The sequence below is a fragment of the Palaemon carinicauda genome, chromosome 42, assembly GCF_036898095.1.
Source record: "Palaemon carinicauda isolate YSFRI2023 chromosome 42, ASM3689809v2, whole genome shotgun sequence".
Classification (NCBI taxonomy): Eukaryota; Metazoa; Arthropoda; class Malacostraca; order Decapoda; family Palaemonidae; genus Palaemon; species Palaemon carinicauda.
Window position 1 is genome coordinate 53,774,676 of NC_090766.1, and position 13,499 is coordinate 53,788,174.

The 13,499-nt window shown below is 44.4% G+C and overlaps 2 protein-coding genes across 5 annotated transcripts in view; one reads left to right on the top strand and one right to left on the bottom strand.

Annotated features, from left to right (window-relative positions):
- The window catches only part of LOC137633245 (uncharacterized), a 186,140-nt gene that overhangs the window by 80,712 nt on the left and 91,929 nt on the right, over window positions 1-13,499 (top strand).
- Window positions 1-13,499, bottom strand: part of LOC137633255 (coiled-coil domain-containing protein 9-like) — a 108,644-nt gene that overhangs the window by 47,846 nt on the left and 47,299 nt on the right. For all 4 annotated transcript variants that reach the window (XM_068365459.1, XM_068365456.1, XM_068365458.1 and 1 more), the window contains one exon: window positions 3,439-4,008. In XM_068365459.1, the coding sequence (XP_068221560.1) occupies window positions 3,439-4,008 (570 nt within the window). The remainder of the gene's footprint in view (window positions 1-3,438; window positions 4,009-13,499) is intronic.

Sequence of the window (13,499 nt, forward strand, 5' to 3'; positions counted from 1 at the left end):
AGAACAGAGCAGCCAACTCATTCGCCCCATCTCTGAGGGCCTTATCCATACAGGACATAATACTGGTAAGGTCCCTAGATCCTTCCATCTGTTCAGTTTTCCTTGCGAGAGTCCCAAGAGACCAGTCTAGGAAACTAAAAACCTCAAAGGCTCTAAAAATACCTTTGACGAGATGATCCAGCTCCGACATCGACCACATGACCTTGGCTGAGTTGAGAGCATGCCTTCTAGCAGAGTCCACTAAACCAGAGAAGTCACCCTTGGAGGAGGAAGGCACTCCCAGACCCAAAGGTTCTCCAGTTGCATACCACATACCCGCTCTTGAAGCAAGACGAGCTGGTGGAAACGAGAAGGAAGTCTTAACTGTTTGTCTCCGCTCCATCATCCAGTCATCAATCTTCGTGAGAGCCTTCTTTGCGGAGATAGACAGCTTCATCTTGATGAAGGCCGACTGTTTCTTGGCCTTCTTTCTGTTAAATTGGGACTGAGGAGATTGAGGGGCAGCAGGTTGGAATTCCTCTCCAAAAAGTTCAAGAAGGGAGCGAGAGAGAACTTTGTAATCTCCCACAGCGTCGGCAGGATTATCATCGTCATCAGAAACATCCTCGAGGTCCTGATCCACATCTGCAATATCCTTCGAAAGAGAAGAAGGATCCTTAGAACCCGACAAGGGCAAATCAAAGGCATCATCCTGCAAAAGACGGGTTGCATCCTGGAGTCCCGCGCTAGAAGAATCCTTGGGACGAGAGGCAGTATCGTCCCGAAGAGGCAGGGTGGTATCGCCCTGGGACCGAGAACGAGAGGCAGAGTCGTTCTGTCGTCGAGAGCGAGAGGCGGTATCGTCGTGGCGGCGAGAATGAGAGGCGGTATCGTCGTGGCGGCGAGAATGAGAGGCGGTATCGTCGTGGCGTCGTGAACGAGAGGCGGTATCGTCGTGGCGTCGAGAACTAGGGTCGGTATCGTCGTGGCGTCGTGAAAGAGAGGAGGTATCGTCGTGGCGAAGCGAACGAGAGGAGGTATCGTCGTGGCGAAGCGAACGAGAGGAGGTATCGTCGTGGCGAAGCGAACGGGAGGCGGTATCGTCTTGGTATCGAGAACGAGAAGCAGCGTCGTTCGATAAGGTATCGTCCCGGTATCGAGAACGAGAAAACGTATCGCCCTGGTATCGCGAAGAAGTATCGCCTGGCGAAAGCACACATTCCTCATCCTGGCGTAGAGAGGGAGAAGTTTTCTTTAAAGAAGAACTCCGTTCTCTCTTAGAAGCAGACTTCTTAATCGGCAACGAGTCGTCTTTACGTCTGTCAGACTGGGCGTGAGGGCGGCTAAAGGCTTGTACTAAAGTCAAAAGTTGTTCCTGCATGACAGACATAAAGGATTTAGCAACATCAGCTGGGTCTTGCGGACCCGAAGGGGGGGGCTGACGAATAACACTCGTATCTTCGGCAGCAGGCTTCGTCCTTTTCACAGGCACGGAGTCGAAATCATCCTACGACGGACAAGGTTCATAACTGCTAGAACCGGGAGAGAAAGAACGAGACCGTTCGTCGCGGTTCCATCTCCTCTTAGTAGGTCTTGAAGCTTCATACTTCCATTTACGTCTGGACGAATTCGGAGAAGAAAACAACACATCCGACACGTCTTTCCCGTGACGGTCAAGAGCAGCCTGGGAATCGACAACAGGACTGTCTGAGGCGACGGCTGACCGAGGGTACGTACCTCTCACCCCCTTTCGGTCATCGACGTACCTTCTCCCTTGGTCCTGGGAGCTTGGTAGAGGTCTAGGCCTAGGGGTATGACAGATTCGGTCAGTCGCCACCTCCACTGCACTAACACAAGCACTTTCACTTTCCTTACCTTTAAAGGCCTCCAGTTGTTCTTTAATGGCCTTCAACTCGGCCGCCAGGCTAGCGTACCGAGGGTCATCCGTAGATACGGAACCTGTAGGAGGTGCAGGAGTTACTACCTCAAGGGAAGGATCAACTTCCAAAGAGGAATCAATAATAGGATCAATAGATAAATCTACGCTAAGTTCGTCTTCCTTACCACTAACAGACTTAGACTTAGACCTAGAAGCTCTCCTAACTCTATCGAGCTCTAGCTTACGCACATAGCGCTTCATAATTAACCAATCTTTCTCATCCAAAACCTTACATTCCCCGCACCTATTATCAAGGGCACAAACAAAACCCCTACAATTAGAACAAACTGTGTGAGGATCTACCGCCATTTTCGGTAGTCTCACCTTACATTCCTCATTCGCACAGATACGGTAATGACTCTTTTCACTCATAATGAAAAAACAGCAAAAAAAGCTAAGAGAAAACAAAATACAACGATCGCCAAAACCCCAAATCAGAGTACTTCACCAAAAAAAGCAGACTGGTACACCGAGCAGGGAAAGCGAAGAAAAACTCTAAATGACGGACCAACGTGTTGTCGATCCGGCCGGCAGAGATGAACTGAAGAACAGAAAACGGGAATGATTCCTCCTACCACCCTTTAACGGGTGTTACCACCCAACCACCACAAGGCGGTTGCCTAGTTTTAGAAAAATTCTGCCGAAATAGAGATAATTAGCTATGTATGTATAACTGCCAGGTAAGTTCTATTCATAAAATTAACGAATTGAAAAGTTTGGTGCCAGTATTCCAGCTATCAAGAACGTCTATCCTCACTGATAGCTGCTATCAAAGTGACTACTTAGTGAGCAAACAGGAGGGCAGGGCTTCCCTGCTCCCAGTCGGTAATTGCCGACCAATTGTTTACACCTAATCATAAAATTTTCACTGCCATGCATTCCAGCTTCGCTGTTATCTCACCTATGTAAAGGACGAAGGTTTGTATTTGTACCGGAACATATCTAAATTAGATCTTCCAAAAGTTTCGATATATTCACAATACTTGGTTTAACATTACTATGAGTATTTAAAATAACTACTTTATAAAAAAAATTCAAATTCAGTGTATAACCCACATTACATTAATATATGCCCAAACCAAGACTAATAACATTGTTCAAATTATATTTATTTAACTTTTATTTTTTTCTCTATATTTGGATTTTTTGTCATTATCATAAAAACACTACAATTATTGTAGCATCATATATCTACACCATTCATTTTTCTAGTTGTATATTTTCAAAGTCATTAAGAATAGTTACTGTCGTACAGTATGTCTAAATAGCATAAATTCTCTATAATTGGATTTTTTGTCATCATAAAAACACTTCAATTACTGCAGCATCATATCTAAACCATTCATTTTTTTAGTTGTATATTTCCAAAGTCATTAAGAAAAGGTAGTACAGTATGTCTAAATAGCATGAATTATATCATAAGTTTGAAGTAAAAGACTAACCTATGAGACATGCTTCCTATCACTACATTATCTAAAAGCAAAAAAAAAACAAACCAAAAATGTCCTCAAGATACAAACCCTTCCTCTTCCACCCCGCGAATGTGAATCACCACGTCTGTGCGATCTACGGTTGTCATTGTTGTGGCCCCATTGGCCATAGTTTTGCCGTCCCCTTCCACGACCTCGCATGTCCTTTCCACCCCTGTGATCTTCATTTTCATCAGGATAATATCTAATGTCTCGACTGGCAAAACTTAAACCGCTCTTTGGCTTATTCCATTCTCCTCCACTACCATGGCTTTCAAAATTATCATTCTTGTGAAACTCCTCCTCTTGGTCATATTCCTGTTCGTGGGGAGGCCTCCCATAACCACGTCCACGAGATCCTCGACCTCTTCCTCCACCAGACTTTTCTGATTTTCCTCTCCCCCTGTTCCCTTGTCCACCAGGACTATTAAAATCCGGCACCTCGTTGTCTTCTTTATCCATTTTTTCCCCTTCCTCTTCCTGTCCTTCCCCTGATCCCCATTTAGAGCCTGGTTTCCCTTTTCGTTTACCTCTACCATCTCTCTTTCTTTCTTTTTCACTTCCATCTCTATCAGGATCCGATAAAAAGCGATAGGATGGGTCTGGTGGAGGGCCATCATTCTGCAAAAGATAATTACATTAATACATGAACATTGCTGATCTTTTTTGACAAACAATTTACAAATTTAAAAAAGGAAATTAACTCATGAATCAAGAGGAAGTCTCGAGACAATTCTATTGTTTTATATAAAAAAAGTGCCAGGATATTATTATTACTAGCTAAGTTACAACACTAGTTAGAAAAGAAGGAAGCTATAAGCCCAAGAGCTCCAAAAAAGAAAAATAGCCCAGTGAGGAAAGTAGAGAAGGAAATAAATAAACTTCAAGAGAAGTAATGGCAAGATTAGTAATATATTTGTAGCCAAGAAAAGTTTTCATAAAAACCAGATTTGAAAACTCACCAAGACAATGACAAAACACAGTTTCCCTACAATGTAAGTATTCTCATTAACACTGATTCCATGGTACAGTTTTTCAAATAGTAAAGGGAAAAAATTAAACAAAAAACTTATACTGCATAAACAATTACTTTCATAAGCAATAAAACTAGATTTGCCATGGATGGATGAAGTATGAAACTCAAAAGAGCCCACTTACAGGAATCCCAATGGACCTTTAGTACTATAAATCTGGATTAAGTAAATCATGCTAGATCCATAATCTAAAACTTTTTTTATGCTTCTGTATTGACTGGCATATCATATGACCATTTAGATTTTCAAACCCAAAAGATTATCTATCCATATATCCAATCATTGTGCGAATACCATTTTCTGTACACTTGACTACTCTGATTATTAAACTTATAGCACACAGAAAAAGTAAAATAATTTGCTGTCACTGAATCCTTATTTAAAATCACTAACAAAGTGAAAAGATTTTTTACAGTCGTTTGTTAATCTTACCTATGCAGGTTTCACTACTCCCATCCACAACTCCGAAAATTTGCACTGCTATTTGACCAAAACAAAAATAGGATATTGCAAGAAACTGCTTTAATGAAAAAACATTTAAAAAACAGTTATAAGCATCACTAGACAAACTACAACCCTAGCAGGAGAAACAGAATGCTACAAGTCCAAAAGCTCCAGCAGGGAAAGCAGTCTAATGCACAAATGAAACAAAAAGTAAAGACTAAACTACAAATGAGAAATAAAATATTTGAAAATATATTAAGATCAGTAAAATCAAATAAACAAGTTATAAATAAACTCTGAAATGAGACTTATGTTAACCTGTTTAAGAAGAAAGCATTTGCAGCAAACTTCTAGAGTTTCACCAATTCATCCGCGGATGAAAAAGATCATTCTACAACCTGGTCACTACTTAAATAAAGCTTGTACTGTAGAATACTGTGTAGTACTGAGCCTTGTGATGAAGAAGGTAAGACTTCTAGAATTAACTACATACTGTACCTCGTACTGTACTTACTAAATGATACAGTCTGGATAGCTGAACACAATGGATAGTCAGAATTGTGAAAAATCTTGAGCAACATACATAAAGAACTAACTGAATGACGGAGCCAGATCATGTACAAGGAATTTAATCCCCCACCAAACTTTTCCCGACGAGTTAAGAAAACTATACTGTATTCAAAACATGGTACTGAAAATAAATCCTCAGGATATATTGAATGACTCAATATGAAATCTTCTTTTGCAATCAAAGAAAATGATCAGGTGCATTTCTCAAAATTTATTTTGCAACCATGAATCATGAAAATTTTTAATGAGTTGTATTATTACCATTACCATTATCATTATCATATTTCTGGGCTCCAACTCGTGCCGCCCAGTGAAATGCTCCTTTTACATCATTTCTAAGGTAAAAACTGCTATGAATTTACCAGAGAAAAATTTGTATAGGTGTCGGTATAATACTGGGGCGTGAATAAATCACAACCAGAGGTCTAGCACCATTTAGATATCTCCTGTCAATATCCCCGAACAGCGAGGCGCCGTTCAACATCCTACTACTACTAGCGATCCCACGCCAGTGACGTCACTCCTTTTTCATAGCACGCGCTATCCATACATATTTTGCCTCGGTGTGTGAATTTCGCTGGTTTACCTGGATTTACCTCAAGATGTCGGACACTACCGTCACCCCATCTAAGTTAAGTACCAGATCTATGAGTTTTGAGATTTTGGAGGGGGCCTTGCCCTTTTTTGCTTATATTATGAGTTTTATTTTTCACGACCCTGCGTGGGTCTTTCATGGCGCTCGGCCTCCTCCTATCTCTCTCTCGTCGTTCTTAACGCTTTACAATGAGTCCTCCATACTGATTGTTTCTCGTTATGAACTTTCTGGGTATCCACGGTTCACACACTGTGTTATTTTATTATATTGATGTCCTGTTATTACGATACTGTATACGTTAGCGTATTCCCGTTAGGTTGGCATGCCTGGTCGCCTTCGGGCGTTTCTATTTCCATTAATTTTGTTTTACGTTCCCACGCCACGGACATGCTTCTCATTATTAACGTCATTCGTTTTTTCTTGCATTAGCTCGAGGGACTTTCATGAGTCAGATATTAGTTTTTCATTTTGTCGGCACTTCACTGACTGTGTTGTGTTGGTAGCCCTGCCTAACTCCCAGCGCTGTTAGGCTTGGTTTTCTCCTTTCTCATGTTCGTTCCCTCGTTTGTTTTACGATTGATGTATCATTTTTATTATTATTTTATTATTTTTATCATCCAGCATGCCTTCCTATCTTATTTTACCATGTGTTATGTTTATTATAGTGTTATTTAGTCTTTCCGTGTGATCATATCAATCGTGGGTCTGGCATGTTGGTATACCTGCTACCGCCCCACTCCTAGCCTCCCTCCCGCCCGATACCCCCACCCTAGGGTTACCTTCCCTCTCTCTCTCCCATGTCGAGTTAAGAGTCACTATGTTGCGTTATGTTCCCCCCCCCCCCGGGACCTTTCGCTGTCTTTGCACGGGCGGTTCCCGTTGATCTGTGAGGCTTGCTATTATTATTATACATTAACGTACATTATTTTACACTTTTTGTACTACTCTACCCGGTCGTAGTCGTTTTCTTTCCATCGCTCGTTTGGCCAACGGTCGACGGGAAGTTTTCTGCTCGGTCCGTGGTACCTTGTCATGTTATTTTATTTTATTCTATTTTGTTTTGTACGTGCTACTCCCTCTCGGTCCCGCACTTCACGGACCCATTAAAGATCCCTTCCACCTCTATGGTGTCCCGCACCTCACGGACCTCATATAGATATATATACAAAGACTTTCATTACGGGATCCCCGGACGTAGCTTTTATACATTACCATCTGGTTGAGTTGTTTAGTTGAGCCTCCGGAGCCGACGTTACTTATTATTAATTGGATTAACTTTATATATTAGTCACATATATATATATTTATATATACGATCCTAGTTCTCGACCTTCCCTTCCCTCTTTTGATATGATCACGGTTACGGACTGACTTATTCTCATTCATAATAGTCGTAATAAAATCTTTTATCATGATATTGATATAATTTAAGCACCCGTGGCCCCCGGGCCCCTAATTTGCTTTCCTTCAAGATACTTGATGTATATAAATGATGTATATAAAAACTTTTTATCATGATATTGATATATATATATTTTAAGCTCCGGGGCCTCCGGGCCCCTAATTTGCTTTCCTTTAAGATACTCATGTATCTTTTATTTTACAGACTGTACGCTGTGCGATGACGGCATGTTCCGCTGTCCTCCATCAACCCTGCGGCCATGACGTGTATCGTTCGCACGCCCACTGTTCTGTCCAAGTGGATGACTTAGCTGTTTGGCATCCGGACAATTGTGTAGTCTGCTACACAATGACCTCCACTCTAACATCTGACTCGGCGAGTGCATTTTCATTAATACAGACTTGTAGGGAGTTACGATTAATTTCGATGGTTTACATTAATTACGATTATTACTTTTAAGGCCACAGTCCTCTGGACTTCCCGCATGCCTTTCACTTCGTGTCTACGAAGTCCTTGGACTTCTCCACTTTTCTTTGGCACAAATATCCCTCGCTAATAGTCTGTTCTCTTTCAGAGCTCCCAACTTGAAAAAGATACAGCTCAGGCTACCCTCAAGGTCTGGATTGGCGGGTTCGCCCGCAACGTGAAAGCCAAACAGCCTTATATCCTCTCTGAGGAATGGTGTTCCCGTCTCTACCCCCATGCTAAAACTTCAGCTGCGGTCCCCAAAGAGTTGGCGGACCCTATCATCGAGAGGATCGAATCCCTTCTTCTGGCCCCGGACCAAGAAGAGACAGGTGGCACCCTAACTGAGGACGTCGCTACCCTCAACCTCGATGTGGAACCCATGGCTCTGGATGATCCCGACACAGGTAGGGACGTAGGCGAGTCAGGTGGTTCCCGGGCTACGATTCCTCTCCCTAGCCCGGCTTTCTCTTCTTTTCGAGGTTTTCCGGGGACAACCGGGACTGAGCTCAGTCCCCGGCCTGTTATCCCCAAGGTGAAGGCTCATCGTAAGCCTTTATATAAGACCTACAAGTCTTCCAAAGACCACAAGTCTTCGAAATCATCATCTTCGAAGGCTAAATCTTCCTCCACCAGTCTCTCTCAAGACCCAATTGCTGTGCCCTCAACCTCTCACTGAGTAGTCTCCGTTCCGGCACCTGTTCCCCCGCCGGCGGAATCATTTAACCCGGTGGATTTTTCCGAGAAGATGTTTGCTCGTTTTGAGTCGATGCTATCGTCTCATACACAGCAATCACAAGAGAGAATAGCTTCCATGGAGAGCCTAGTTCAGGGACTCATGCGCTCGGGGCTGCCACCGCCACAACAGCAATACCCCATCCCCGACACCTCCAAGCTTCCTCCTTTCAATAAGAATAACCCTTGGAGGTTAGCATTGCATGCCCCCTTCTCGGAGGGTATGTTGTCAATTGAAGGTTTCGGTACCCGGCCTCTTGCGGATTATGAATTCTACCCACCGGGTCTTGAATTCCCCTTCCCCGGCTACGCTCGCCTCAAGGAAGAGGCTCAAATTCGATTGGATAAGGTCCCAAAGGAAACTGTTATTTTTCCTAAAGAACAGGCACAGTCTGTCTTGGTCCGCGTATTCAATGAGTAGGACTGCTTGAACACAATGATTACGGCCTACAAGAGTTCTTATACTATGTTTGTGGCCGACGACCAGACCCCTACCCTATGTGCGACCAAGATCATAGAGACGGTCTTTCAGGCTTTCAAGGAAGAGAAGCCTTTACCTCAACTCAGGGAGACCGACTTAACCTCCCTTCTCTTTCCGGGAGACAATGAATGTTGGCGGAACGCCCCAGCTACCTTCTCGGTAGGTAAGTTGAGCCCGGACTGTGCCTCGACGCAGTTCAGCGAACGGCTTCCCAAACTCCCGGAGTCTCTCATTAAATTGGAATTAGAGTCGAGGTGTAGATTCAGCAGATCCCTTAATTCGGTTGCCCTTTCTGAATTGACCGTCGCCACTTACAACGAGGAGGACCTCCTTAAGGTCCTCACTAAGTCACTTTTGCAAAACTTTATGGCTGACGCCTATGATTTTGCAAACGCCAGGACCCGTTGTCGATGACACGTCCTATCCGAAGCAAAGATTAGGTACGAACCTAATAGGCTCATCAAAGCTCCAGTCTGGGGCCCGGATCTTTTCCCAGAGGACTTAGTTAACTCAGTCCTTAGCGAGGCAGCTAGAGCCAACCAAAACCTCAAGGTTAGGTGGGGCCTGGTTTCAAAGAGGAAGTATGAGCCTACTAGTACCCCAATTCGAGGTAGGAAGAGATTGAGGACCTTCCAATCTTCCCGATTCAGGCAGCCTCTGCAAGTGGTTCAACCGGTCTCAGTCCAACCTGCTCCTCAAGGTCCCCAGCCTTCTACCTCAAAGGGCCAACAACAAGAGCAATACGTTCTGGTCCCTCAGTCTCAGATCGCCTCGACTTCCTTCTCCCCCGCCTTTAACCCCACGTATGAGTCTCAGGGCTCTTTCCGTGGCTACCAGCGTCACAGGGGTTCCAGGGGTGCCTTTCGTGGCCGAGGTGGCGGAAGGGGTTACCACCGAGGCAAGTCTTCCCGCGGAAGCAGAGGCGGCAAATCATCCTCCAACCATTGAGAAACTGCAGGTAGGAGGGAGATTGTACAAATTTCGGGACCATTGGAAGTTCAGCGATTGGGCTTCCAGCATCATCTCAAAAGGCCTAGGGTAGAGCTGGATACAGGGACCTCCTCCACCGAACAGCTTTTACCAACTACCAACGGAAGAACTACGTTCCTTCACAAAAGATCTGCTACTAAAGAATGCAATCCAAAGCATACGTCCCTTAAGATTTCAAGGGCGCTTGTTCAGCGTGCCAAAGAAAGGCTCAGACAAACGGAGAGTAATCCTGGACCTGTCTCGTTTAAAATCCTTCATTCGTTACGACAAATTCCATATGCTTACTGTCTCGCAGGTGCGGACCTTACTTCCCCGTGGGGCCGTCACCACCTCCATCGATCTTACAGATGCCTACTATCACGTTCCAATAGCAAGGCATTTTAGTCCTTTTCTGGGCTTCAAGCTAGGCAAACAAGCCTATGCATTCAAAGTGATGCCATTCGGGCTCAACATAGCACCCAGAATCTTCACCAAACTAGCAGAGACAGTAATTCAAGAGCTTCGAACTCGGGGATACAGGTAGTGGCCTATCTAGACGATTGGCTAATCTGGTCAGACAATGCCCAGAATTGCCGCATAGCAACGAACAAAGTCCTCACCTTCCTTCGACAACTGGGATTCCAAGTCAACCTCGAGAAATCCCGCCTGGTCCTGGAGACCAAGTTTCAATGGCTGGGACTACAATGGGACCTGTGCTCCCATACGCTGTGCCTCCCCAAAGCCAAAAGGAAGGAGATAGCGAGGAATACAAAACAATTTCTCAGGGAAAAGTTGACCTCTAGAAGGAACCAAGAGAGGATCCTAGGTTCCTTACAGTTCGCCTCCATGACAGACATCGTCCTAAGGTCCAAACTCAAGGACATAAACAGAGTGTGGCGCTCCAGAGCAACCACAAAATGCCGAGACAGACGTGCTCGCCTTCCCCCAATCCTGAGAAAAAGTCTGCAGCCTTGGACGAAGATCAAGAATCTTTCCAAGTCGGTTCCCTTACAACATCCGGTCCCGGGACTCGTCGTTCACACAGACGCCTCCTTAACAGGGTGGGGAGGTTACTCCCAACACAAGAAAGTCCAAGGGTTATGGTCACCGGTCTTCCAACAAATGCACATCAACGTCCTAGAGGCCATGGCAGTCTTCCTCACTTTAAAACGTCTCAATCCAGTCAGGAATCTCCATATCAGACTGGTTCTCGACAGTGCAGTCATAGTACACTGCATCAACAGAGGAGGATCCAGATCAGCCCAAATAAACCACATCATGTTGAAGATTTTCTCCATGGCGGCATTGCACAAGTGGCACCTGTCAGCAGTCCATCTAGCAGGAGTCCGGAATGTGGTAGCGGACGCACTTTCCCGGACGACTCCGCTAGAGTCGGAATGGTCCCTAGACAATCGATCTTCCCAGTGGATACTATCTCAAGTCCCGGGTCTCCAGGTGGATGTGTTTGCGACGGAATCCAATCGCAAACTAGATTGTTACGTAGCCCCCAACCTGGACCCTCAGGCTTATGCCACGGACTCTATGATTCTAGATTGGAATACCTGGAAGACGATTTATCTGTTTCCTCCGGTGAATCTCCTGCTGAAAATTCTGCACAAATTCAGATCCTTCAAAGGTCAAGTGGCTCTCGTAGCCCTCAACTGGCCCAAGAGCAATTGGTTCCCCTTGTTGCTAGAACTAGGTCTCCGCCCCCGGCGGATTCCCAATCCGGTGCTAACACAGACAGTAAAAACTCACAATGTGTTCGCTTCCTCGAGGATTCTGAATGCCCTAACTTTATGGACTTCATGAAGTTCGCAGCCCAACGAGGTGCAAACATCGATCCTTTGAATACTATTTTCCTGGAATCTAACTAAAGGGAATCTACTCTCCGTCAATATGACTCAGCTGTCAAGAAATTAGCTAAATTCTTGAAAGATTCCCAAGTTGAGAAAATGACGATGAACTTAACTGTGACATTCTTCAGAACTCTCTTCGAATCAGGCCTGGCAGCCATTACAATTACTACAATCAAGTCAGCCCTGAAAAAGATCTTCCATATTGGTTTTGACATTGATCTAACGGATTCATATTTCTCATCCATTCAGAGAGCTTGTGCCAGACTAAAACCTCCAACTCGCCCTAGCGCGGTTTCCTGGTTTTTGAACGATGTTCTTAAGCTAGCCTCCGACACCCCAAATGAATCCTGTAACTATATGGCATTATTAAGAAAGTCACTTTTTCTTTCGAGCCTCGCCTCTGGCGACAGAATCTCAGAATTGTCAGCCTTATCTAGAGACCAAGGTCATATAGAGTTTCTCTCTTCAGGTGAGGTCCTTCTCTCCCCTAACAAAGTTTTCCTGGCTAAAAATGAGGACCCCCAAAACAGGTGGTCTCCCTGGAAGATTGTTCCACTTCCTCGGGATCCATCCCTGTATCCAGTTACCACCCTGAAATCCTACTTAAGTAGAACTTCCACCACAACCACAGGGCCCTTATTTATTAGAGAACACGGAGGAACTATTACCCTTAAGGGAATCAGACAACAAATTCTTTATTTTATTAAACAACCTAATCCTGAATCATTCCTACATGTCCATGATATTCGAGCTGTGGCTACCTCAATTAATTTTTCCCACCATATGAAATTTGATGAGCTCTCAAAATATATGGGTTGGAAGTCCCCTAAAGTTTTCAAGCGCCACTACCTAAAACCTTTAGAATCTCTTAGATTTGCCACAGTAGCTGCAGGGAATATAGTTCCTCCTTTTACATCATTTCTAAGGTAAAAACTGCTATGAATTTACCAGAGAAAAATTTGTCACCCAGCTCGCTCACCTTAATAAGGTGTCGGTATAATAAATCACAACCAGATGTCTCGCACCATTTAGACATCTCCTGTCAATATCCCCGAACAGCGAGGCGCCGTTCAACATCCTACTACTACTAGCGATCCCACGCCAGTGACGTCACTCCTTATAGCACCCCAGATTGGGGCCCAATTAGGGAGGGACGGGTGGGTTCACTGGGCGGCACGGGTCTCTCGCCCAGAAATAGATTTTTCCTACGTCAAAATCCCTTTATTATTATTATTATTATTATTATTATTATTATTATTATTATTATTATTATTACTGTATTATTATTATTATTATTATGCCCCCTGTGGCCGCGGGGGCGTAAAAACAATTAGAATAGCGCCAACCTTATCCCTGCGTGTCGTAAGAGGCGACTAAAAGGGACGGGACGAGGGGGCTGGGAACCCCCTCTCCTGTATCTACATCCTGTGAGACATCGACAAGGATATGGAGCTGGGGGGAGAGTGACTGCTTCCTGCACTCTATTTTTGGGGTGTTTAAATGTGCGTGGATGTAGTACGATAGAGAGTAAAAGATGTGAAATTGGAAGTATGTTTAG